The sequence below is a fragment of the Sitophilus oryzae genome, unplaced genomic scaffold (genome assembly GCF_002938485.1).
Source record: "Sitophilus oryzae breed Bouriz unplaced genomic scaffold, Soryzae_2.0 scaffold_2006_pilon_pilon, whole genome shotgun sequence".
NCBI classification, from domain to species: domain Eukaryota; kingdom Metazoa; phylum Arthropoda; class Insecta; order Coleoptera; family Curculionidae; genus Sitophilus; species Sitophilus oryzae.
In genome coordinates this window covers 4,379,467-4,406,669 of record NW_022146732.1, presented here as the reverse complement: position 1 = coordinate 4,406,669, position 27,203 = coordinate 4,379,467, and the positions used below count along the sequence as shown (strand labels likewise).

Here is a 27,203-nt window from a genome sequence, read left to right as displayed (position 1 = left end):
GGTTTATTTGTTAGAAGGCATCAATTCAATTATTTTAAAATAGAGAACTTTGCTGAACTGTGATTATGAATAGAAGACTTTGCTGAACCTTGCTGAACTGTGATCGATACACACATGTAAATAAGTTATTGAACTGGCTGGATATTCGGTGGAGTATTGAATTGGAAACCTTTGACTAATCTTTAAAATAGAACAAAATTTACATCTATCTTACTTAAAATCTTTCTTGGACAGACAAGAATACCATAAATATAACAATCGCTCAAAGCATCAATATAATACAATATGATCGAAAAAAACTAAGTTTTGGTTATTGTGATAAAGAATGTTATTGAAGGTAAAGTAAACGTTCTCTCATTATTTAGCTAGTGTTAACTAAAGCAATATATTTCAATTTCCTGTTGTAATATTCTGTGCTAAAGATTTTATATATTTCATCTGAGAATTACATTATATAACATGTGTTTGGATTTAATGGAATCGATTTATGCTGTGAATAATTTTGAGCTTCAAAACCAGAGACCTTAGTATCTGCGGGTGGAGACCTATAAAACTAACAAAAAACACTTCAGTTTTGAATGTATTAGACAACAAACCTTGGTATGAGGACAGTTTTTGTATTATTATGATTATTTCTACAGAAAAATCTAAATGAAACTTCCTAACTTTATCTAAAGAGCCGGTAAGATGCAAACTGGTAGTAGAAAACAAAATTATTGTCAAGTATCACAGTTCAGTTACCTAGGAATAGATATATTGCACTACCATGATCCAGAGAAAGATCTGAGAAGCCAGATAAACAAAGCAACGGCCATGTCAGTATGTCTGAGGCAAATAGTGTGAATAAACCCCTTCATGCGAACAGACAGCAAAATTAAAATTTATAAGACCTGCACCAGACAAGAGAAAACAAACAAGACCAGAGAAAACAAACAAGACCAAAAGCATATTAAGAGTCGCTGAAATGAAGAACTTAAGAACCATAATGACAACAATGTGAAATACAGGACGTAATGAGATGGAGTAGGCAAAGAAAAAGACAATGGTTCGCACACGTAAAACGCATGGAAGAAAACAAGCTACCACGCATAGCTCCTGAAGAGAAGCCCATGGGTAAGAGACAGCTGGGAAGACCTCCAAAAAGATGGAGACAATAAAATTGGCAGTCCATCTCCCAAGAACTCCTACAGAGGCAACCTTAAAATTAACAGATCGACTAGATCTTAAATAAGTAAAAGAAGAAGAAGATTATTTCTCTTTTATTAAAGTTCACTTCATAGTTGAATTCTTAAGAATAGTGATTAATGCTTTTTCTATCGTGCTCTTTTACTTGTAAATTCCAGGCAGGGTACCTTTTATTTAATTTAACAAAATTAAGTAGAGCTATTTATAAATTTAGCGTTTGATCTACATACGCATCCAAGGTAAGTCACAATAAAAAATAGTTTTTAACACAACGTAGGTCCCTTTATTATTTCATTTAAATTGTTTGTTATACAGTTGGCCAAAATATTACCTCTTCAACTTTGTTGCACGATATTTTTTAGATTTTTCTTTCATTTGCGAAATACCCAAGCTGCTTTCTTCAACATATCTTCTACTTTTTACACTAACTGGTATGTTATTTCCCATAACAACTAAAGCCTTCTAGAATAAATTGTCTAGGGCATTAATTAAGAGGGCGTAAGTAGATTATATATAAAAGGAAGAAAGGAGGAATAGGCAGCAGCTCCGTTTGAGACATGCCTGAAATTTCAGCCACGGAGAAAACGATGCGGTGTGTGGGTAAAACCTCATCCAGACACCTTAACGCGACGTTACCGCCAGAAAGAGCGTTGCTCCGGTACTTATTAGCTCAAGCCGGGAATATGTTTTCCAAATAGTACCATCGATTTTTCGGGGGATGGGGGGTAATGTACCCACTCCCGCTGCAGCTGGGTTTTAAACAAGCTTATTACCTCGTAATTTTAGCAGTAAATATTTTAAAATTCTTATCCCTCTATCAAAATTTACAATAAATTAATTGTCTCTGCTCTATACCTATACACTTTTTAAAGAATTGTTAAACTCTTAATTTGTAGATATTAGTTTAGTTCTAGTCATCTGGTGATTAGGCTAAAATGGTTAGCAAAACGCGAGTCCAGTGCAAGAGCAAAGTGTTTTGGTATATTGTGATGAATTTGTCTTATTTTGCAGTTGTAACACCGAAGGTACTGTCCACTGTAATATACAGGGTGGTCCGAACTGTATTCCGGAAATTTTGCAAGCATATTCTGCAGATAAAAATAAGTAAAAAAGTTTGAATAAATATATGTCCTAACATGCTTAGTTTCGGAGATACAGGATGTTGAAGTTTCATTTTTATTTCGATTATTCCAAATAATTTCTGAAGTAACGTCAATATTTTGATGATAATTGTTGTATGGGAGTTTCTTAACATCAGAAATTTGATTTTGGTGTCAATATGACTCCTATTTGTAGGGGACGCCACCTACATGTGTTTAAACTGCTTTGAAGTTTTGAAGAGTAATAACTTTTCGTCCGTACAAAAAATGCCTCTTGGTAAACATCACTATGATCAACCGTTCTCAAGATATTTAGAATGGAAATAGTCAATACATGTCATTATTGACAAAAAATAAACACGTTGAGTAGATTGTTATTTGAGCGAAATAATAAATTTGGGAAATTTTTATTTTTCTAAATTAATCACAATTTTTTGGGAAAAAATGATGATAAAACAGTTGAACTTTTGCCACAAAAACATTTCAAAATTATGATTTCATTTATGTCAATGATGAAATCAATGCCTGTTGTATTGATAATTTCGATTCCAAATAGCTCGAGAACCATTAAGCGTAGCGATTTTTACCAAGAGACCTTTCTTAAGTAAAAATCGTCGAAAATGTATATTTTTTACTTAGTAGTTTTATGCAGGTACGGACGAAATTTTGTTATTCTTCTAACCAGTTAAAAAATATGTAGTAATAATAGGTGGCGTCCTACACAAGTAGGAGTCATATTGACATCAAAATCAAATTTCTCATGTTAAAAAACTCCCAGACACCAATTTTCATTCAAATATCGATGATACTTCATGAATTATTTGGAAAAAATCGAAATAAAAATGAAACTTCTGCACCCTGTATCTCCGAAACTAAGCATTTTAGGACATACATTTATACGAACTTTTTTACTTATTTTTATTTGCAAAATATGCTGCAGAAGTTTTCGGAAAACAGTTTGGGCCACCCTGCGTAACTTCAAAACCATAGATTGTCGACTATCCACACCAAACACGGCGACACACGGTTACAAAACCAAATTGACAGCGTTGGGTGAATAAAAAGGGGGATTAAAACATTCTCCCCTCCCTCCACAATTAACTGTTACACTCACTCGCGCGGAATTAGTTTAACCGGTTGCAAGTGTGTTGGTGCGGGCGATACACGACCGGTCCGCTAAAACACTGATGTTAACGGGCAACGCTATGTATAGTATTACGAGAGCATTTATACGATTTACGGTGAGTCGGTAATATTCGCCATTAGAAAATGCAATAATAGATATTACGCATTATTATATGGGTCGGTCGCTATATGCAGCTTTGCACCGTATAATATCGATATAGTACGGGCTTATAAGCCAAGTTATTTGCCTTTCTGCTTATACCACATTCTCATTACCGCTTATACCACATTCATCGTTACATCGGTCACACAACCTTCGATGGAATGAAATATGCCTGGGAATAACACCCAAGTAGAATTTTTGGACACATATTAGGTAATGTTTCTAACAATTGTGTCTGTTTCTTGACACTAAATGGAAACGGTATGTCACAAATAGGAAACACATTCGAAATCTATATATTGCTTTATTACATTTGTTTCCAATGTGATGGCACTAGCTAGCAATTTCGAATTATTCACCTGTCAACAACGCCAATCAAAACCACTGGTCAAAATAATTAAAACATTCTTCCTAGCACCTGAATAGGAGCTCTCCAACGGCAAGGTCTGGCATGTCCTAAAGGAAGAATATAGGAGCATGCTATTAGCTAAAAATTGACAATAACGGGCCAAATTACAAGGAGATTTTCTAAATAAATAAGGGACGCTATGTCATATTTGGAAATGGTCGAATAAACTGAAAATGTTGACAATGATGATACAAAAAAATTGCAGTGAAAATCTTAAACATTAAACTTAATATGACTTTTTTAACACCCAGTATGTGCTAGGGGATAAAGAATAAAAACACTTTATAAATAGGAAAATAAAAATTTATACAATTAAATCTTGTACTACAGCGCAGTTGTGTTTATAATAGTACTAACTAAAAGAGCACACCTAATTAGTTCCCTATTGTATTTTCCATTTAATAGATTCACGTTTTTGCCGTTCATTGGCCAGAGTTTCGAAAATTATTTGCTAATATATGCTAACGAGCACTTTATGCCAAATATTAAGTTGTATTTAAACAGATAGATGCGTTTTTGCTATCGAACCCATGTCTTTAAATTTATTAAAATCTAAATCCGTTGAAATGACGCGATTTTATTACTGCATTGCCAGTATGAATATTAACGGTTTATTGTGATTTAGATTATTTGGTTCTAAATTCAATGTTGTAATAAATGCAATAAATTTTTATAGTAAGTACTATCCCAATTTATTTTAGATAATTCCTATTAAAATAAATCAGGTATAGGTTAGATATGCAGTAAAAGCTAAAGTAAAAGGCTAGATAAGATAGTAAGTAAAATCTAGATTAGATATACAGACATTAATAACTAAAATAATTTCTAATTTATTATACTGTTTCGTGTCAATAACATCTGAAATAAAAGTGAGAATGAACTCCATATATTTATAAGGAAATTATTCTATTAATCTAGAAAACTGTAACTGATTTTCCTGCAATTATCAATTTTGATTCCATTAATTTAATAAAAAATTGAAAACGTACTAAATGCTGTCCTGTACAAAGTTAAAACAGAAAACAACATGGCTACTTTAAATTATCAAATTTCATATTACTTACCGAAATAAATGCACATCAGTCTTATCCCGATAGTAATTGGCACTTTATTAAATAATAGTTTTTTACAACACACCTAGGCATTTTTAAACAATAGTAAGTCCAAATTAAACACAAACAAAGCCACTAGAACGACTGTAAACACACAGCTGACACAACGAAAATGGCAGAAAATAGAGTCGGTTGACAGCTCATCGGCCCCAGTCGGCGCGTTATTCAAATAAATGTTATTCATTGGTCCGAGCGCTTGGAATCCTGGAGTGGGAAACTGGCAGGATGCGCAGTGGTCTTTGCTACATCTTTAACTTCATAAATCTATGGGGTGAGTTTAAAATTTGATATCTTTGTAAATTCAGAGATGTATCGTATGACATTTAATTAAATCGTTTAGTCTTGATAAATTAAAGTAATATATCTACTAACTTTAAACTTAAATACTAACTAACGTTTTGTACCTACATATATGTAAAAATACTACCCGTTCGCCGCCTGATAAAGTATTTATGTGTGTTCGAAATAAAAAAGAAAATTAAGAAAAAATGGCTTGCCACTGCACGGCGTGAAATATTTGAATTTTCAGGGAAAAAAACAATGTTTTATTACCGTGAGGATCATTTTAGTGTATGTTATTAACATACAGTGAAATAAGACATATTATATTAGGGTCAATATGGGAGCTAGTTCATTTACGGTTTCTTCCGACGAACTAGACATTATACTGCCGTGTTAACGAAAAACAATTAACTTTAAACGATTGAATTGAACGAGCCAAGCACGAGACACAACTGTCACTTTCATGAATCTTCTCGTTAGACAAAGCGTGAGAGACTTAGATGAATTTAGTTGCAATAATGCCTTACGATACCTTACTTTGAAAATCGCTTGTGTACCCAAAACCTGTTTTCATAAGAGAAACAATAAACTTTTTCAAGTGAGCTCTATTCGAATTAATCGTAAAAAAAATTGACCACAGATGCAATAATCACAATAATTACAACTTAACAAGGCTATAGCTAGAGACGTGAGAAATATAAAATAACACGCGACCGTTGCTATCCCCAAGTCTCTTCCTATATTTGTTCAACAGTAGATTTTGTCTTACAATAAGACTTTGAAGCTTCCCTTAGGAGATGCTTCCCCTAGGAGATGCAAGACCTTGTCGTTGGTGGGGAAGCTCCTGGCCAGGTGCTGGGGGAATCCCCTCTAGCACTTGGCTTGGTCTAAGAAGCATCTCACTCATCGTCTTGTCCCTGACTGTAGTGTCGTGGTCAGGGAATTGCACCAAGACATATAACGATACCGAGCGGGGCTACGGACAGCCTCAACCTTGGGGCACCCCATTGTATTTTACCCCTTACTTCTACATGCGGTGCTCTGTAGAAGTGGACCGACTGTCCCTAGCGACTCATAGGAACACTATGAGATCTGATAACAATAGTAATAAAAACATCACCGGTGAAGCTGTGGGGAAACCCCCTAGCGACACTGGGAACAGTAACAATGAAAGTTCCAAGGGGCCAAACCCAAAGAGAACTACAGGAGAGGTGGCTGACACATGCGTGAGACCATTCTCCGCAAGTGGCATACAAGCTACCACCTCCTCCAAGGGTCGGGAGCCTACCTCCTACCTCTAAACCCAACAGGCGACACAAGCTACCGTTTCGTCTACCCGGCCTGGGTCGTAGCTCTTCGACTGTGAGGCACACGGGTCTCCGTAGGAAGTCCTGGGACTGTATGATGAGTTATAACTCAAGAAAGGGGGACACAATAGATCTCTAAGGTCGCCGAGATTAACCCCCCTCCCACTTATTCTAATTATAAAAGACTTTGAAGTATTTATTGAAATAGGCTATAAATATAATTGTTGCAAAAATTGAACTTATAGAGGTTTTCGAAGTAAGGAATCGTTTATCATATATTTTTTACGTAAAAACCGTCGTAAATGTATATTTTTTAACTCAGAAGTTTTATACAGGTACGGAAAAAAAGTTATTACTCTTCAAAACAGCTAAAACACATGTAGGTAGCGCCCCCTACAAATAGGAGTTATATTGACATCAAAATCAATTTTGTCATGTCAAAAAACTCCCAGACACCAATTTTCATCCAAATATTGACGTTACTTAAGAAATTATTTGGAAATCGAAATAAAAATGAAACTTCTACACCCTGTATCTCCGAAATTAGTTTCCTAGATTTTTTTTTACTACACCTACATTTATACGAACTTTATTACTTATTTTTGTCTGCAGAATATGCTGCCGAAGTTTCCGGAATACAGTTCGGACCACCCTGTATATTTTCACTCAGTATTTAATTAATTAATAACAAGTACGGAGGAAAAGTTATTACTCTTCAAAACAGTTCACAAATATGTAGATGAATGTAGGTGGACCCTATAAGTTGGGGTCATATTGACATTAAAATCCAAATTTCTCATGTCAAAAAATACCCAGACACCAATTTTCAACCAAATATCTATCTTAGTTCAGAAATAATTTGGAAAAAATCGAAACAAAAATGAAGTTTCTACGCCCTGTATATTATAAGCACTTTAGAACATAAATTTATGCGAACTTTTTCACTTATTTTTATCTACAGAATATCAGGATCAGTCTGTATATGTATATCACTCGGTATACGTGTTTGTCAAAATCACATGGTTGGACAGTAAAATTATACAAAAATGTAAGTACTTATTCACACGTTTCCGATAGTTTTCAGATTTATAACCTATCTTTATAAATACAAATATTTTTCTAACCAAATTGCAAGGATTTATTTTTACTTAATTAACTTATAATTATCCAACATAAGTATAATATTTTTCAGTTTAGCAGATAATCAAAATGGCCAAATAATACGATGAAAAATAGTTAAATATATAAAAATTGTTAAACACCTTACGTAAAAATCATGCCCTACGTAAATTAAAGTAAAATATCGTACTTACATCCTTCATTGACGGTTTCAAAACACTTTTAAGCACTTTTTTCACATTTTTCACTAAAAGAACTTCTTAATTATCCGAAAAGACAACAATCCAAACAACAATTAATCTATTTTTTGATAGCACGACGCGCGACTTGCTATGCGATGTTTACTTTTTCTCCGTCAGGTGAGAGCCAACTTTACCACAGTTTTTACCGATTCATTTAATTCGTCGTTCTTCAGATGGAAAAATTTGTATTTCTTTTACGTTCTATAATTGAAAAGTACCTATAGAATAATATTGTATATGTTATTATTATTTAGAGAAATATATGATTATAGCTCAAAAGTAGAAGTTTGTATTATATAATAATTTAAATATAAATATTATACAACAAAAAATATTTAAAATAAATAATCATAGGGATTAAGTTAATATTCTTTTTGTGTGATTATATTTAATGTATAATGTTACTATGAACTTTAATAATTATGAAGTTTCATTTTAATAGTATACCTACAGGGTGATTCACATCGATGGTATGTTGGACCTTTTGTGCAAAACCTGTTAACCGATTTTTTTGAAAATTTGGATTTTTACATAAAATCACGTGCTCTATCTACGTAAATTATTTTCAGCGTTACAGTGTTGCCGTTTCATTTAAAAAGTAGTACAATCTTTGTTATTTTAAATCGAACATCCAGTATATTATTGCATTTTTGGAAATTACTTTAATATCTATTAATTTTTCTGTTATACTATTCTATACCAATCTTTAATGGTTTTCGAGATAAAAAATAAGACATGTGTTAAATTGAGAAGAAAATTGATCCTGAATAAGCATTGGTAGAATCATGAATTGAATATTTTTTAAATAATAGGTTAAGAAAAGTCGGTATATTGGGTATGACTAAATCAATTGATAGGATATTATACAGGGAGCAAAAAAAAAATATTTCCGTTTGTTATAAAATTGCTCAAATCTTTGTTATGAGGGATAAAATCGCGAGTGAATTAATTTCGGGAGACGATAATGCAATTTTATCGCCGTGTATAATTTTTTTTCCATAGTTTTAAAAAATATTCAGAAATTATTATTTCAATGAATTTATCAGGAGTAGAAAAAATATTGTGCTGGGCTGGCGTTGGTTTCTATGTAATTTGACAAATAAATAAAGCTGTTCATTTAGTTGTCAGTTTTGAATCAGTATTTTTTAATTCTCTTTCGTGTCGATTGCTGATTGAATTGGAGCCGAAAATGGTTCAAAACGAAATAAGTAAATTACCAACAGATATTCAGGCTGAGGCGACAAACGCCATATGCAAACTACTTCCATTTAAATCCCGAATAACTTATGAAAAGGAATACAGAAATTTTCAAAAATGCCCAAGTAGCATTTGGACGTTATCTAACGTCGGGTATACGTCGCGTTCAATAAACCCGACGTCGGGTACCAACGTCGGTTCGACCGCCTGACGGCCCTTATTTGCACCTAAATGGGGAATACAGATTCGGGTCGCCTCGACGTCGGTATCTGACCTAATATGTAATGTAATTCTACCAATTACCAACGTCATATTACGTTGGATTTTAGTCACTTAAAATTCGTCGCTAAGCACTTACGTTACGTTTGGTTTCATATTCGCTACCAAGAATACATAAAAACCTAACCAAACTACCTAATTACAAATGGATTCATGATCACTCCTCGAATATATAAGTGCCTATATATAATATATAATATATAAGTGCCTATCTAATTTCATATTATAATAATTCTGAATCATTAATCCAGACATCAGTTTTGTCAACGGAAGTCACTTTTTTGATATATCTGATTAAAATACTCCGGAAAACAACGAGCGCCTTCAAAATTAGGTAGATTTATGAAATAAAAATATCTATAAAAAAGTTACTGGCAAAATATTTTTTTAATTTTCTAGCTGGTTTAATCATAAAACTGTACTGTGGTTCCCCCCAAACTCAACCTTATCAATATTATTCTACTAGAAATCGAAATGTGAATATAAATTTTAAAAACAAAAAAAAATAAAATGGCTGACAATCGGATACGTGTTAAGAATGGCGGATTTCTGTGTCCGACTAAATATGAACTACCAATATACCAATTCCGACCGGGTCTCCAACATTAGTCGTCTCACACGACCGAAGTCATCAAACCGGACGACCGGCAATCGTATTATGACGTATATAATCCCAACGTACGCCACGTAACCTCACTTTGCGTATCAGTGATTTGTGGATTTGTGCAACTATATTTTAGTTTTTGTTTTCTCCTTAAAAAAATGGGCAGCCACTTTTTTAAGCCTAACCTCACATGTGGGAGGAGGATGGGGTCTGCTGGTTTCCTAAGCTAAAAAATGAAATTAAGATGCACCAGTGTAATGCAGCATCTCTTCCGGATAAAAATCATTTATGAGTGGAGGCAAGACATCACTACTACTATTATTATTTTGCAAAAGCCTCGACCTCTTTCTGCAAAATGTAGATGAATGTCTAAATGCCTTTTTAGTGTTTTTTTAGGCATAAGTTTGTTTACAAAAACTTTTTATTAGGTTATATTCACGATGTTCATTAGGTCGCAAATGCTACTTAATGGGTTGTATTTACGGACGTAAATAGAGATACGTAAATTAGGTTATAAATATGAACATAAAATACAACAAAATATAATTGGACGTTACTTTAGGAATTATCAGTGGGACGTATCCTATTCGGACAACGGGTAGACGTCGGGCTAGTTCAAGTATATGTACGTCGTGCAAGCCAACGTGGGAACGACGTTGGGAAATTAATAAAAATGGTACGTTGTTATTTTGTATGTCGACAGATCGTTGGATTTACCGACTCGGATCCAACGACGTCGCTTTTAATAGGAAAGCGACGTCACAGTTCGTATCACCAGCACCCGACCTAAATTTGCACAAGTCTGACGTCGCTTCAGGTCAGATTTAGTTCGAAGTCAGATAGATGCTACTTGGGTGGAAGCAATTAAAAAACGTCCGAGAAGAAAAACCTATAACCTATTTTTAACTTATCCTCGCTATTAAAGTATCATTTAATCTACCCTTGCGGTTAAAGTACTATTTTATCTACTATTTCTGATAGATACAAGACAATTTTAACAGTTGCTATGGAAAAAATAAAATTTGTGAACAATTTCCTTAATAAAATTAAATTTCTAAATCTAGATCTTCATAGATTCTATAACCTCATTCTTTTTGAAGTCAACCATTCTCCTTCAGACCATTTCAAAACAAGACCTCTGCCCTTTTCTCGTCAGAAATCCCATCATTAAACTTCAAAATTAAAAAATGGTTCTTGTTTCAGCAAATGTTACCTTCACGCCGGGCATGGAACCGAAAAGGCAGAGGACGGCCTACACCCGGCACCAGCTCCTCGAATTGGAGAAGGAGTTCCATTTCAACCGGTACCTGACCCGGAGGAGGAGGATAGAGATAGCGCACACGCTGGTGCTGAGCGAGAGGCAGATCAAAATATGGTTTCAGAATAGGTAATTATATGTTTTTGGTTCGGTTCTATGCTAGGTCACAGCTAGGTAATCCAAAAAGGCCTTACGAAATTTTCGAATTCTGTTACCTAGTTATATTATTAGGTCCCTTAAGTTATTTATTAAATCTTAAGAGAGTGCTTTAGAAATGCACAGAAAAAATAGTAAATGGAGAATAAATACAAACTTAAGAGTGAGAACGCATTTAATTATTGGAAACAAAACAATAATTATAATTAACACTAATTGTACACTCAGATGCAAAAAACGCAACGGTGAAATTTTTGGTAAAATTTTAACGTGTTGTATTTTTGTTATTTTTAGCCTTGTTTTCATGAATCTTTTAGCAAGCTGTATATAATTGTATATGTGTATAATTGTATATATATTATATCAACTTTAATACGTAAACTCAGTTTTATGTAAACTTTAGTATTTGCCATATTATACAGGGTTAATCAAGGGGTTGTTTTTTTACCCTAACTTTAAAACACCCTCTGCTATAATTTTGTGTGCAAATTTTCCTAAAATATAATTTTACGGTGAGAACTATGTCTCTTGAGCATTTTGTTTTTTGGATCATGTCAATACATGCTTTGGTTAATTTTTAAGAGCAAAATGAAATTGCCGCCGCATTTTTCAATTTTCATTTCTTTTTGAAGCTATTTTTCAATGTGACAAGGTGGCTTTGGTGATTATTGTAAACTATATAGGGTGTTTCAAAACAAATGCGAAAAACTTTCGGGGGTGATTTCTTGTTCAAAATAAAAGGTAGTTTGCTTATCAATAGCTATCATTATTGTTAACGAAATTTAAAGAAAAATCTTATCAAACACATACAAAAAAAATAATTTGGATTGCTTAGTTTGTTTAGAAACTTTCTTATCTCTTATATTTTTTTGATAAAACTCACCGATTTGAAATTAAAAAATAAAATGTAAAGCATTACATGTCAGGACTCCTTTTTTTACGCAATTAAATAGATCATAAAAAGGCTTCGGAATAATTAATTGATCGTAAGATAATAACGTATTGCAGTAGAGTAATGTCAAATAAAATAATATTAGAAACATCCTAAAAAGTGATAGCGGCCGACTAGGTTTTTTCCTAAAAAAATAAAGCAGCCCACTAGATTCTTTATCTAAAAACGTTTTTTGTCTTGACATTTTTAATTTCAAATCGGTGAGTTTTATCAAAAAACACAAGTTTTTTAAAAAGTTTCTAAACAAACTAAATTATCCAAATTAATTTTTTACATGTGTTTGATAAGATTTTTCTTTAAATTTTGTTAACAAGAATGATAAGGGTAGTTTATTTCAACCCCTTCCACTCATTTTAAAAAAGTGAACAAAGTACCAGAAAGTGTGTTTTCATAACAGTAACGCTTCCATAAAATTTCATAAGTTTAGCTCTTTTCGTTAAAGATAAAAAATGAAAACATTATTTTTCCGCCATCTTTGTACTGCGATATCTCCCCAATGGTTGACTTTTGACCCAACGTTTATGAAGCAAACTACCCTTTATTTTGAACAAGGAATCACCCCCTGAAGTTTTTCGCATTTGTTTTGAAACACCCTGTATACTACTATGAACTGCCCATCATGTTCGACGTTTGGCAAATGCTTGGCAGGAGGGTTAGAGATCGCGAAGCATCATTAAATTGAACGGACTACAGTAACGGTACTTTAGTATTACAGATGTTTTCTTTAATATCGTTAGTTCTGTTATCGTTATTAATGTTTATCAAAAGCCGGACTGTATTGTTAGTGTTTAAGTTTTTTAATTTAGTATAGAGTATCCAATGCAGTGTAATATGACGACAATACATCTCGTCATATCGTCGGTGAAATGTGATAAACTGCTAACTCCATTATTCCTAATTTTACAGGAGAGCAAAAAAACGGCACAAAAAAATATGTAGACATGTAGGAAGTATTTTCATGCGTTAATATGATAAAGAGATAAGAATTTTATTCGCTGAGAAACAATATAACTGAATATTCCGTGTTACATCATTTTTTTCAGACACAATAGGGAGATAGCAGATATTCGTCTTGCAGAAATAAGAAATAAAAATATACTTCTGGAGATAGCAACCTTTATTGTTTGAAATTTTAAAAATGGAATTGAATATTACCCAAACAGATTTAGAAATAATCATAAAATTAGGGCTAAAAATAACAAAAAAATATAACACTTTAAATTTAACCAAAATTTCTTCCGTTGCGTTTTTTGCATCTGAGTTTTTTGCATCTGAGACGATAGACGATAGAACGTTTTCAGACACACAAATCTAGTCCTTTTCTAGGTTTTTCAATCTCAGAAAAAAAAGTATTTATAAAACAGAAACATTTTTAACTTTAATAGTTATAACTTTTTACTAAAAACCTTCCTATTTTCCTTCTCACAGACGGATGAAATGGAAAAAGGACAACAAGCTGCCCAACACGAAAAACGTGCGCCGGAAAACGAACCCGGCCGGCGTCACGACGACGACGCCCGGAGCCAACGGCGCCGGCGGCGCGACGCCCTCCGCCGCCTCTGGAGGCGGCAAGGGGGGCGGCAAAGGCGGCCGAGGGGGCAAGGCGCAGACTGGCATCGTTCAGCAGCAGCAAGGAGGGAACGATAAAAGGAAGAACAACGGATCGACGAGGTGAGTGATAATGGGGATGTTTTATAGGGAAATATTGGGGAATTGTGGTAGTGTGGATGGATATTGGGGATACGGAAAAAAGTGTGGAGTTTTTGATTGAGACGACTGCACTTCAGTCTGACAATAACAGATCTGAAACAACGGGGCAAACGCTAAGGGGATCGCAGTTTTCTAAAAATGGCTGATTTCAATCATAAGTAATATACAGGAGCGTGCGGTATTTTACGAAAATAGGTATATCAGGAATTTTTATATTTTTTTTTTAATTTTTATAAAAATAGTAATGTATGTTCTAAAATGCTTAGTTTCGGAGATACAGGGTGTAGAATGTTCATTTTTATTTCGACTTTTTTCAAATAGTTTCTGAAGTAACGTCAATATTTGGATGAAAATTGATGTCTGGGAGTTTTTTGGCATGAGAAATTTGATTTTGATGTCAATATGACTTCTACTTGTAGAGAGCGCCACCTGCATACTTTTAACTGGTTTGAAGAGTAATAACTTTTTATCCGTACCTGCATAAAACTACTGAGTAAGAAAATATACATTCACGACATTTTTTATGTAAAAAAGATATCTTGGTAAAAATTGCTACGAGTAATGGTTCTCGAGATATTTGGAATCGAAATTATCAATACCTGTCATCATTGACATAAATTAAACTTGTTGACTAAATAGTCATTAGACTGAAATGATACATTTGAAATATTTTTGTGTCAAAAGTTTAACCGAAACTGTTTTATCAAAATTCACAAAAAAAATCCCAAATTTTTTATTTCAGTCAAATAACTATCTACTCAGCGTGTTTATGTTTTGTCAATTATGACATGTATTGACTATTTCCATTTTAAATATCTTAAGAACGGTTGCTTGTAATGGTGCGTTTAGACTTCATAAAGTAACACCAAATAGAGTAATTTCATCAATGGGCAGCTGTCAAATAATGTTTAGAGACTAGTCCAGCCACTTGTGTCGCTACTGTCGCGATTTATTCCGACAGGAATGACAAGTGACGTGACAGTTGACAGCTGACGGCAACGACAAGCGAGGGCATGGCCAGGACGCCATCTTGACATTTTCATTTTTCATCCGCTTTTCGTCATTTATCGGCTAAGCGTAGTTGTGTGTGCTAGCGTGTTTTCCGAAGTATTTTCTTTGCTTTCTTTAATATATTAAGTTATATACTCTTAATAATGTCTGCGAAAAAGTGTTCTGTTCCTGGATGTATTAATGGAAAGCCTAAACGGCATAGGTTTCCGAAGTCGGATCCTGCCATTTTTAGACAGTGGCTTGTTAAAATCGACAGTGCAAAACTATTTTCAATGGACAATGAGACAATTTACCGCTTATGTAGAGTGTGTGACAAACATTTTACCCGTGATTGTATTGTGGAAGGAACAAAACGAGGTTTGAAACGAACTGCTGTTCCAACTTTATATTTACCAGGTAAGATAATTTAGAGATAGAGTACTTACATATTATTATTATATTATTATATTACGCCGGTTTTTTTCGATCATACGGTATATAGTGGGCACATTCAGTAAACACACCGGTTATTCCACCGGTGTGTTTACTGAATCCACCAGATAATTAAAGTGGATGCCAATGGGCGCAGTAAAAAACCTTGACAATGCTAAACATTTTATGTAATTGAGCAAATAAAGGATTTATTAGCATTATTATTATTCAGTATTTCAGTCAACACACCGGTGCAGAAAATTAAAGTGAATGCCAATGGTAACTCACCGGTTGTGGTCACCGATCACTTGAGAGCCTACCGTATTTTGTTTCTGGTTTATTTACGTACCGGTAACTTAATGGTTCAATGAAAAGTTATCGGTAGGTCTTTACAAGTTAATACCAGTGTGTTTACTGAATGCGCCCAATGGTAATTCACCGGTTGTGGTCACCGATCACTTGAGAGCCTACAGTATTTTATTTCCGGTTTATTTACCTACTTGTAACTTGATTGTTCAATAAAAAGTTGTCAGTAGGTCTTACCTGGTCTTACTGGTTAATGCCGGTGTGTTTACTGAATGTGCCCATTGATATTATAAAATAATATATAACTCTGCCAATTTTTTTGGATATACCTATTATAATTTAGCTGTCTCGATTTAAAAAGCTTTGGTTTTTATTTGAATCAGGATTCGGTTTAATATTAATTAATTTTTAAATTATTTAGCATCAAGATCAGCCAGCTGTGAGATAATCCCACAACCTGGGACATCAAGTGAGGGTTATGAAATTGATGTACCGAGCTCTATTCCAACACTTATGGATCATGACTATATAGCATATGAATCGCCTAAGACTGCTACAAAATCTGTTGCAAATACGAGCCCAATAGTTCATAAGACAGGATCAGCAGGTAATAAAAAATATATATAGACAGGGTGTTTCAAAAAACCTGCTATTTCTCGTGTAGATATTTCATACATAAAAATAAGACTTATTTTATATAATATTTTTATATCGACATTGGTCCGATTCTGCTTTGTTTCTTAGGTACAGACGGTTAACTGCTTAGTGTTTTTTTCAATTTATTACAATTTTCTTCCAATATTCTTCAAATTTTCCTTAATTAATTTTTAAATTATTTAGCATCAAGATCAGCCAGCAGTGATATAATCCCACAACCTGGAACATCAAGTGAGGATTATGAAATTGATGTACCGAGTTCTGTTCCAACACTTATGGATCATGACTATATAGCATATGAATCGCCTAAGACAGCTACAAAATCTGTTGCAAATACGAGCCCAATAGTTTATAAGACAGGATCAGCAGGTAATAAAAACAAATATATATATACAGGGTGTTTCAAAAAACATGTGCTATTTCTCGTGCAGAGATTTCCTACTTAAACATCCGATTTATTTTTATATCAACACTGGTCCAATTTTACTTTGCTTCAATGATACTGGGGGTTAATTTTTTTACTATACTTTTCTTCCAAGTGCTTTTTAGTGATTTCAATTAAATTTTGAGGGTAAAAGTTACTATAAGTGTGTCAAATTTTAATGCTAAAAAGTGTCAACATATTCACCAGCGACAGGCATATAGGTTATCACTGGAATATTTTTCTAAAAAAACGTGCCTTGCTTCTCTTGTTGGCAAAATAGTGTAGGCCCTTTTAAAAGTTTTATTTTGATATTCGGTTTGTCTCCTTTTGCACGCGCAAGAGCGATTTATTTAATCTAGTTTATTATTAAATTCTATTATATAAATATATTTTTACATGAGGAATCTCCCCATGAGGGATGGCACATGTTTTTTGGAACAGCCTGTATAGTGTCAGATAATAGAGAACAAGGGCACAGACTACAAACACATAAACGTTTATGTAAGCATGTGCATTTCTTATATTTTTACATGTATATGATTCTTTAGGTTTACTTATATGTGTTAGCAGCGGCCGTATGCCCTTGTATTCTAATATCCGCATCATATGGGATTTATTTTTTTTTGCCTTAGGTGCAATTTTTCTTTGGCTTAGTTTTTACTTGAAAATAAATTTGTTGTTACATTAAAATCTAACCTGTTGCTCTTGGGTATCTGACATGTTTGGCATTTAAAGTAATATATATATAATTTAAAGTAATATAAATATAATATAATGCATTTTTTTGCAAAAATGTTTGCCTGTTCTAAAATAGTTAATCCCGTTATACTTTTTCAAATTTCCAGACTGTTTTAGAGAAAATAAAAAAAAATATGAAAATATAGTTCAATTTTTTCAAGTCCTAAAAATCAAAATGCATTTCTATGGTAATATAATTTCGTTTTCTTTGATAGATTGTTATTGATAGAATTTTAATGAACGTCATATTTTTTGCTGTTTTAAAATGTTAAAGAAACACAACATTTATTTAATTTAATGCTACGGAAGAGGTGATAATAAAATCAAAAAAGAAACATTTTTCAAATTAAGTTTTTCAAAATTCCACTAATAATAAGATAATATAAAAAATATAAGATACTTGAGAGAAACAGGTTAATTTAAATGGGATAAATCGAGAAAAGTCCTATAAGATGGAGAATTTATCTGATACTGTATACGTATATAGTATATTATATAGAAACTTTGCAACTGAGTTTTAGTGTCTGGATTGAGTCCTAAATATTGATTGTTGTAGGTGGAAGGCCATATACATCAATATTAAAACAAGTAGGTGTTACAAGACAAGTAGATTTGACACCAAAAGCCAAACACATGTATAAAAGAATTATTAATATGTCAGCAAAAATTTGCAATTCACAAAGAAGGATTACATCATATCAACAAAGGTTAGCTGCTGCTGAAAAGTTCTCAGCTAGGCATCACATGCCTGAAATTATGGAGAAAGTGAATGACCACACTTACAGATTTATTTCATGTCAAATTCGAAACCAAACTTTGCTTCCAAAAGCCAGAAGATATACATTAGAGGAAAAAATACTGGCACTTACATTTTTTAAATCAAGTGGAAGAGCATACAAATTATTGTCAAAAATATTTGCTTTACCTACAAGAGGAACACTGACAAAATTATTAAATCGTTTACCGTTCACTGCAGGAGTGAATGAAAATCTATTCAAAACATTACAAAGGTCTGTAAGAAAAATGTCACCTAAAGAGAAATACTGCTCGTTAATATTTGATGAAATATCACTAAGTACAAACTTACAGTACAATATAAAATATGACTGTATTGATGGAGTGGTGGACGACGGTAACTACAGATGTGCCTCTTTAGCCGACCATGCTAATGTATTTATGATTAAAGGGATATTTAAATACTGGAAGCAACCGATTGTTTTCACCTTTTCCAACGGACCTGTGAAATCAATTAATTTAAAAAATAATATTAAAGAGGTGATTGCTGCCTGCCAAAATATAGGCCTTCAAGTTATTTGTACAATTTGTGACCAGGGGGCTACAAATCAGGCAGCAATAAATTATTTGTTAAAAGAAAGCACAATAGAATCACATGGATTTTTTGTGAATAATAAGGAAATCATTCCACTCTACGACATTCCACATCTTTTTAAAGGAATTAGAAATAATCTATTGACAAAAGACCTACATTATTATAAGGCTGAAAAGAAATGTATTGCAAAATGGGAACATTTAATCAAATTCTATCATCTGGATATCCAAGAAGAGAATAGAATATGTAGTAAACTGACAGACGAGCACATCATTCCAGGCAAAATTAATAAAATGAAGGTGAAGAATTGTACACAAGTATTTAGTTATCAAGTGGGCAGTCTCTTGGAAAAAATCGCAAAATGGGGTAAGTTGGCAGTGCCTAAACACATATTCGTTATGTAATCATATTTATTTTTCTAGGAATATCTGACATCCCACAAGAAGCCCTGGATACATCATCATTTATTTTATTTATGGACAAGCTCTTTGATAGCTGTAACAGCCATACAAAAATGGCCTCAAAAAGCAAACCGATAAAAGGATCCTTAAAGATGAATTCAGATCATGAAACATTTTGGCTACAAAGCATTGATGTTTTAAGGACCATGAAGTTTTACGATGAAAAAACAAAAGTTTGTTATAGTTCCTTCTATAAAAAATTTAATTTTTACATTACAAGGTTTCATAAATTTAAAAAAGAAAGTTCTTTCTAAATTACCGAATGCATACATATGTTTAAGAGATTTGAATCAGGACTGTTTAGAAAATTTTTTCTCGTTAATTCGCAGTCACGGTATAAGAAATACTAATCCTTCAGTTTGTCATTTTCAAAAATCATTTAAGTCATTGATTATAAATAATTTTATGGCGTCACATTCGCCACATTCCAATTGTGAAGATGACAAATCTGAAGGATCATTAAGTAATTTTAAATCTTTTTTATTGGGTGAAACTGAACATGATGTATCTGTGATTTAGAATTAAATAATGAAAATATACAAATATTACCGCCCTCGTTATTAACTAGGAAGACAAAAATATCCCGTTGTATTTTAAGATACATATCGGGATATTTAGTCAGAAAATTGAAAAAACATACATCATGTCCAATTTGCTTACATGTTATAAGCGGCAATGTGTCAGACGAGGACATTGATTTTATTATTGCAAGAAGATATGAACAGTCATGTCTACAAATTCCTTCAAAATTATTTACATATACTGTGGCACAAATGTTGAGCCACATATTTTATGCCTTACCAAGGGTTTGTAATAGTAAAAATATATCATTGGTATTACATAATACAATTAAAAACATTCATACAAAATCTTTATGCTGTAATCAACATCCTGAATTTGCCAAAAAAATTACACAATTAACCATCAAATGTTGTATTTATTTTTGGTGTCGAAAAGTTAACCTAATAGCGACTGGCAAAGACACTAAATTTCAGAAAGCTTTACAGAAAGTTTCTGATTTAAAATTGGTTGATCCAATAAAATTAATGGCCCTTAACAAATTTACAAAAAAACAAAATAGGTACAGAAAACTTAGAAAATGATTCTCCGATAATTGTATTATGTACTAAAAATAAAATTTCTAAATTGTATTTTGTAAATACTGGTTATTTATGTATAAAACTGTTAAATTAATATTATAATGTTAACTGAGTATAATCAAATAAAATATATTACACAGTTGTTAAGTTTATTTCCTTCCTTATGTTTTGTTTGTTGACATATAAATATGCTAACGCATTATTTCATACAATTTTGATCTATTTATTAATAGGAACAATGTGTGAATTAATGAATTAGCTTATTTTATATGTCAACAAATAAGTTGAACTTTAAAATTCAGAAAATTTTTAATATACGTTAATTTGAATGTGCCGCTATTCCACTATAGTTCCGAGTCCATCCATTGGCGGCGCTACATGCAACAATTATTCAAATTGATTATGGTTAGATGTCACTCTATTTGGTGTTACTTTATGTTTAGACTTGAGCACGCACGCACTGATCCTCCGCGAATGCTCAAGTGTAAACGGCTGTGCGCGCACGCTCTGAATCTGCCTGTGCGCGAGCAGCCGCGAACGCGAGCCGTCTGGTGTCGGTTTTTGGTCCGTGCTCAAAGGGATTTTATGCGTGCGCGAACGCTCACTTTGCACCGGCAATTTGTTTTGTCTGCGTTTGTGCCTGCGTGTGTGATTTTTTTTTCGTTTTCTTTATTAAAATTATGGAGTGGATCAATGAATCTTCGTTATTATTAATTGAAGAATATGAAAAGTTGCCTATATTATGGGATGTTAAACATTCTTTGTATTATTAAAAAATAAAAAAAAAACGCATGTCAACATCTTGTAAATAAAATTAATATTGAATATGTCGATATTAATGAAATTGCTATTCCGAAATTTGTATCTTTTGTTCGTAATTTTTGGTGTTATTAAATTTTGTAAATATTCAAAGTCGGGTCTGGTCATTCTTGTAAAGTTTTTGAACTGATCATAGCCCTCCTCAGACACTAAGTTGTTGCAGTAAATTATATCGAATTCTAAAAATTTGGGTTTGCCACCAGCGACGATGTTTTCGATTTTTCTGCTTTTTAATTAAGCTGTACATAACAATGACTGCAGCCTCGACTATTTCTTGGTCGTCCATTATTTTCGCCAACACAACTCTGCTGTGCACGCACAAATGGATCACTTCATTCGTCGAAAAATAAGTTTTTAATTTGAACGGAGCCGAGAGCGCGAACGAATGCCGTGCGCGCACGCTCAGCTCGTGCGTGCTCAAGTCTAAACGCGCCATAACGATTTTTACCAAGAGATATCTTTTACGTGAAAAGTCACGGAAATGTATATATTTTTTCACTCAGTAGTTTTATACAGGTTCGGACGAAAATTTATTACTCTTCAAAACACTTAAAACACATATAGGTGGCGTCCTCTACTATTACGAGTCATACTGACATCAAAATCAAATTTTTCATATCAAAAAACTCCCAGATACCAATTTTCATTCAAATTAAATACTGACGTTACTTCAGAAATTATTTGGAAAAAATCGAAATAAAAATGAAACTTCTGCACTCTGTATCTCCGAACTAAGCATTTTAGGACATACATTTATACGAACTTTTTTGCTTATTTTTATCTGGAAAATATACCGCCAAATTTTCCAGAATACAGTTCGGACAACCCTGTATATATTTTTAAATTTCGGTAAGATTTTATTTATTGTAATATAACTAAACCATTCCTAACAATTTCTTGTTTCTTTTCCTTCCAGGGACCCCATCGACAACGTGGGAGACACCATGCTGGACATGTCCCTCACCAGCCCCCACCAACTAACCGCCGCTACCTCCATTTCAGGCCACTCGCACGCCCATCCCATGACGTCCCTGCATCACGTGACTAATCCCATGCTCGATCACACCATGAGCCATATGGGTGCGCCTCTGGCTCCCTCGCCAGGCTGCGGCGGAGGGCTGACCGGTGGCGGTGGTCAGCCGCTGGTCATCAAGTCGGACTACGGGCTCACCGCCTTGTAATGGTAGGGGGTAGATGCGTTTAGGATATGTTGTAGGTAGTGTATAGGGTAATGGTGTGGTAGTGTGTTTTGTGTGAGTGTACAGTGAGCGAATGAAAATGGTTAGAAATGGCAAAGATATTCAGAAAATTACGAATAGTCTAAGAGCTGGGTAAATAAAAAACCTTATCATCGTTACATGGCTAATTTTTTGTGTGAAGTATCCTTTTATGTAGCCATTATGAAATAGTCATGTCTGCCAGCGCGATCCCGGGACATAAACCCAAGTAGCATTTGGACGTTATCTAACGTCGTGTATACGTCGCGTTTAATAAACCCGACGTCGGGTACCAACGTCGGTTCGACCGCCTGACGACTCTTATTTGCCCCTAAATGGGGAATACAGATTCGGGTCGCCTCGACGTCGGTATCTGACCTAATAGGGAAAGTAATTCTACCAATTACCAACGTCATATTACGTTGGATTTTAGTCACTTAAAATTCGTCGCTAAGCACTTACGTTACGTTTGGTTTCATATTCGCTACCAAGAATACATAAAAACCTAACCAAACTACTTAATTACAAATGGATTCATAGTCACTCCTCGAATATAACTATAAGTGCCTATCTAATTTCATATTATAATAATTCTGAATCATTAATCCAGACATCAGTTTTGTCAACGGAAGTCACTTTTTTGATATATCTGATTAAAATACTCCGGAAAACAACAAGCGCCTTCAATATTAGGTAGATTTATGAAATAAAAATATCTATAAAAAAGTTACTCGCAAAATATTTTTTTAATTTTCTAGCTGGTTTAATCATAAAACTGTACTGTGGTTCCCCCCAAACTCAACCTTATCAATATTATTCTACTAGAAATCGAAATGTGAATATAAATTTTAAAAACAAAAACGATTTTAAAATGGCTGACAATCGGATACGTGTTAAGAATGGCGGATTTCTGTGTCCGACTTAATATGAACTAAAAATATACCAATTCCGACCGGGTCTCCAACATTAGTCGTCTCACACGACCGAAGTCATCAAACCGGACGACCGGCAATCGTATTATGACGTATATAATTTCAACGTAGGCCACGTAACCTCACTTTGCGTATCAGTGATTTGTGGATTTGTACAACTATATTTTAGTTTTTGTTTTCTCCTTAAAAAAATGGGCAGCCACTTTTTTAAGTCTAACCTCACATGTGGGAGGAGGATGGGGTCTGCTGGTTTCCTAAGCTAAAAAATGAAATTAAGATGCACCAGTGTAATGCAGCATCTCTTCCGGATAAAAATCATTTATGAGTGGAGGCAAGACATCACTACTACTATTATTATTTTGCAAAAGCCTCGACCTCTTTCTGTAAAATCTAGATGAATGTCTAAATGCCTTTTTAGTGTTTTTTTAGGCATAAGTTTGTTTACAAAAACTTTTTATTAGGTTATGTTCATGATGTTCATTAGGTCGCAAATGCTACTTAATGGGTTGTATTTACGGACGTAAATAGAGATACGTAAATTAGGTTATAAATATGAACATAAAATACAACAAAATATAATTGGACGTTACTTTAGGGATTATCAGTGAGACGTATCCTATTCGGACAACGGGTAGACGTTGGGCTAGTTCAAGTATATGTACGTCGTGCAAGCCAACGTGGGAACGACGTTGGGAAATTAATAAAAATGGTACGTTGTTATTTTGTACGTCGACAGATCGTTGGATTTACCGACTCGGATCCAACGACGTCGCTATTAATAGGAAAGCGACGTCACAGGTCGTATCACCAGCACCCGACCTAAATTTGCACAAGTCTGACGTCTCTTCAGGTCAGATTTAGTTCGAAGTCAGATAGATGCTCCTTGGGAAGCGGGGGCGGCCAATCGAAAGGGTGAAATTTTGACACTAAAAATATTATAGGATACATGAGTTATAATTGCGAAAATAGCTTTTATTTATTATTAACAAACGTGGAAAATTGTTGGCAGACATTTTTCTAGTCGCTAAAATGCCGACAGACAACGCGACAAAAGGCTTGAAATTTTAAAAATTATTATAAAATGAAATTTGAAGAATGAAAAAAATTATGGCATATTTGCATGCCGATTGGTGAAATGTCATATTTATTTATTTTAAAAGCCGTATGCAAAAGGGCAGACAAAAAGATCGTGGCTCAATCAGCTGCAGACAGTTATCAAAAGCGCGATATTACTCTAGCGCTTTATTCGGGGAACGCTGGCCACCTCATCCATTTAAGTATAGATAAATCATATAATATACGATTATATTATAAATGTATTTTTTTATTATTTCAATAACGATTTTTTTGTCTGCCCTTTTGCATACGGCTTTTTAAATTAATTAACAATAAACATGACATTCCCCCAACCGACATGCATGTATGCGATGATTTTCTTTTGTCAAAATTCTATGCCTCTTTCGCGTTGTCTGCCGGCATTTCACGCCACCAGAAAAATGTCTGTCAACAATTTTACACGTTTCCTAATAATAAATAAAAGCTATTTGGCAATTATAACTCGTGTACCTTATAATATTTTTAGTGTCAAAATTTCACCCTTTCGATTGGCTGCCCCCGCTTTAAGCCCCGGGATCGCGCTGGCAGACATGACTATTTCACAATGGTTACACAAAAGGATACTTCACACAAAAAATTAGTCATGTAACGATGATAAGGTTTTTTATGAAGCTCTCGGTCTAGAAGTTCTGTATCACGGTGTATCACGATAAATAAATAAAAACTATGGGCATTCTACTGCCTTAAAAAGTCATGTTAATTTTCTGAATATTTTGTTTTCTTCTATCATTTATATAAATAAATAAAATTAGTTTTTAATTAGATTAGCCATGAGTCCATCGGACTCATTCTGTACATAACACAAAAGACGAAATGGATATTAAACAGGTTAACTGTACAAAGATATTTATAATAATATTTGACAATATTCTTGTTGTATTATACATAATATATTACTCTTAGGCTGTAAAACAAAACAAAAAAATATACGTTCAAAATTCTAAAACCATAGAGAAATTTTTTTGAATTTGCTTTTTTCAAATACTTAAATCTGATTTTGTTGAAAATTGAAAAGAAATTTTATGTTGACAGTACGTATTTGAAAATAATATAAAAATATAAAACTTTATACCATTATTATTACAGTCATTTACAAATATTAAAGTTTTCTTCTTGGTTTATTTTATATACACACAGAAACAAAAAATAATATAAATTATTTTATCGTTCATAAATATTTTTAGAAAAGTATCATATAATTTTCAAAATATTTATTAGGTTGAAAAAAAAAACGAAAATAATTTAACCTCTTGTGGTATTATTAATTATTTATTTTTTTCCATAGCAACTGTTAAAATTACCTTATATCTATCAAAAATAGTAGAAAAAATAGTACTTTAACAGCGAGGATAGATTAAAAACTTTATTTCTCCTCGCACAGTTTTTAATTGCTTCCATTTTTGAAAATTTTTGTATTCCTTTTCAAAAGTTATTCGGGATTTAAATGGAAGTAGTTTGGATATGGCGTTTGTCTCCTCAGCCTGAATATCTGTTGATAATTTACTTATTTCGTTTTGATCAACAATCGACACTAAAGTGAATTAAAAAATGTTAACGCAAAACTGACAACTAAAGAGACAGCTTTATTAATTTGTCAAATTACATAGAAACCAACGCCAATCCAGCATAATATTTTTTCTGCTCGTAATAAATTCCTTGAAATAATAATTTCTGAATATTTTTTAAAACGTAACTCGCTATGGAAAAAAATATTGTTTTATACACGACGATAAAATTGCATTATCGTCTCCCGAAATTAATTCACTCGCGATTTCATCGCTTGTGAATTAATCTTTTCGGTCAACGATAAAATACCAGGCTTACAAGAGTAACGATAAAGCAGATGAAATGACCAAAAAAGACTCATCAATGCAGTGTTGCCAGAACTTTTAGAGCGAATTTCCTCAACGGAGCCTTGAAACACCTTCATATTCTTCACTACAAAATTCCAGACCTTCTGAAAAATCACCAAATTTCGTGTATTTTATCCATTTTATAATTAGGAGAAAATTTTTAAAAGCTTATTTTATCGTCTTGTATAAAAAAATAACTGATAATCAAACGGAATATGAAAATCACTTAACAATAATCATTATAGATCGGTCAATAAAATGCATAATTTTTCTGGTTCTTATTCTCTTTCTTTTCCTAATTTTGTTTTGTCCGTGTCTATATGCTATCAACATCAGTCATAAATAAAAAGACGTTATGTAGACGTAGAAAAATTCATTAATTCGTTAGTTTAGTTGATGTTTCCGTTTTCTTTTAAATATCATTTATGTGTTACAATATACAAAAAATCTAAATAACCTTTAAATAGATATTTATCAATTTTGATGTATTTCAAAGTTTAATATATTTTGTTCTACTGGGCCGATTTTGATGATTCTTTAACCAATTTGTAGCTAAATTATTGGGCTTTTTAGTATCTCCTTCTAAATTAAAAATGGAAGTTTCCATCTGTCAATTATTCGAGGGAAA

General features: G+C 33.2%; 2 protein-coding genes across 3 annotated transcripts in view; both read left to right on the top strand.

Annotated features, from left to right (window-relative positions):
- The window catches only part of LOC115883918 (homeobox protein Hox-C4a), a 66,733-nt gene extending 43,897 nt beyond the window's left edge, over positions 1–22,836 (top strand). For both annotated transcript variants that reach the window (XM_030902350.1, XM_030902349.1), the window contains 3 exons: positions 11,328–11,511; positions 13,919–14,161; positions 22,374–22,836. In XM_030902350.1, the coding sequence (XP_030758210.1) occupies positions 11,328–11,511; positions 13,919–14,161; positions 22,374–22,638 (692 nt within the window). In that variant the 3' untranslated portion in view covers positions 22,639–22,836. The remainder of the gene's footprint in view (positions 1–11,327; positions 11,512–13,918; positions 14,162–22,373) is intronic.
- Positions 15,156–17,086, top strand: LOC115883920 (THAP domain-containing protein 1-like). Its single transcript, XM_030902352.1, has 3 exons — positions 15,156–15,607; positions 16,350–16,535; positions 16,769–17,086. The coding sequence occupies exons 1-3, from the start codon at positions 15,355–15,357 to the stop codon at positions 17,029–17,031; spliced, it is 702 nt and encodes a 233-aa protein (XP_030758212.1). The 5' UTR covers positions 15,156–15,354; the 3' UTR covers positions 17,032–17,086.
- Positions 22,837–27,203: the final 4,367 nt, after the last annotated feature.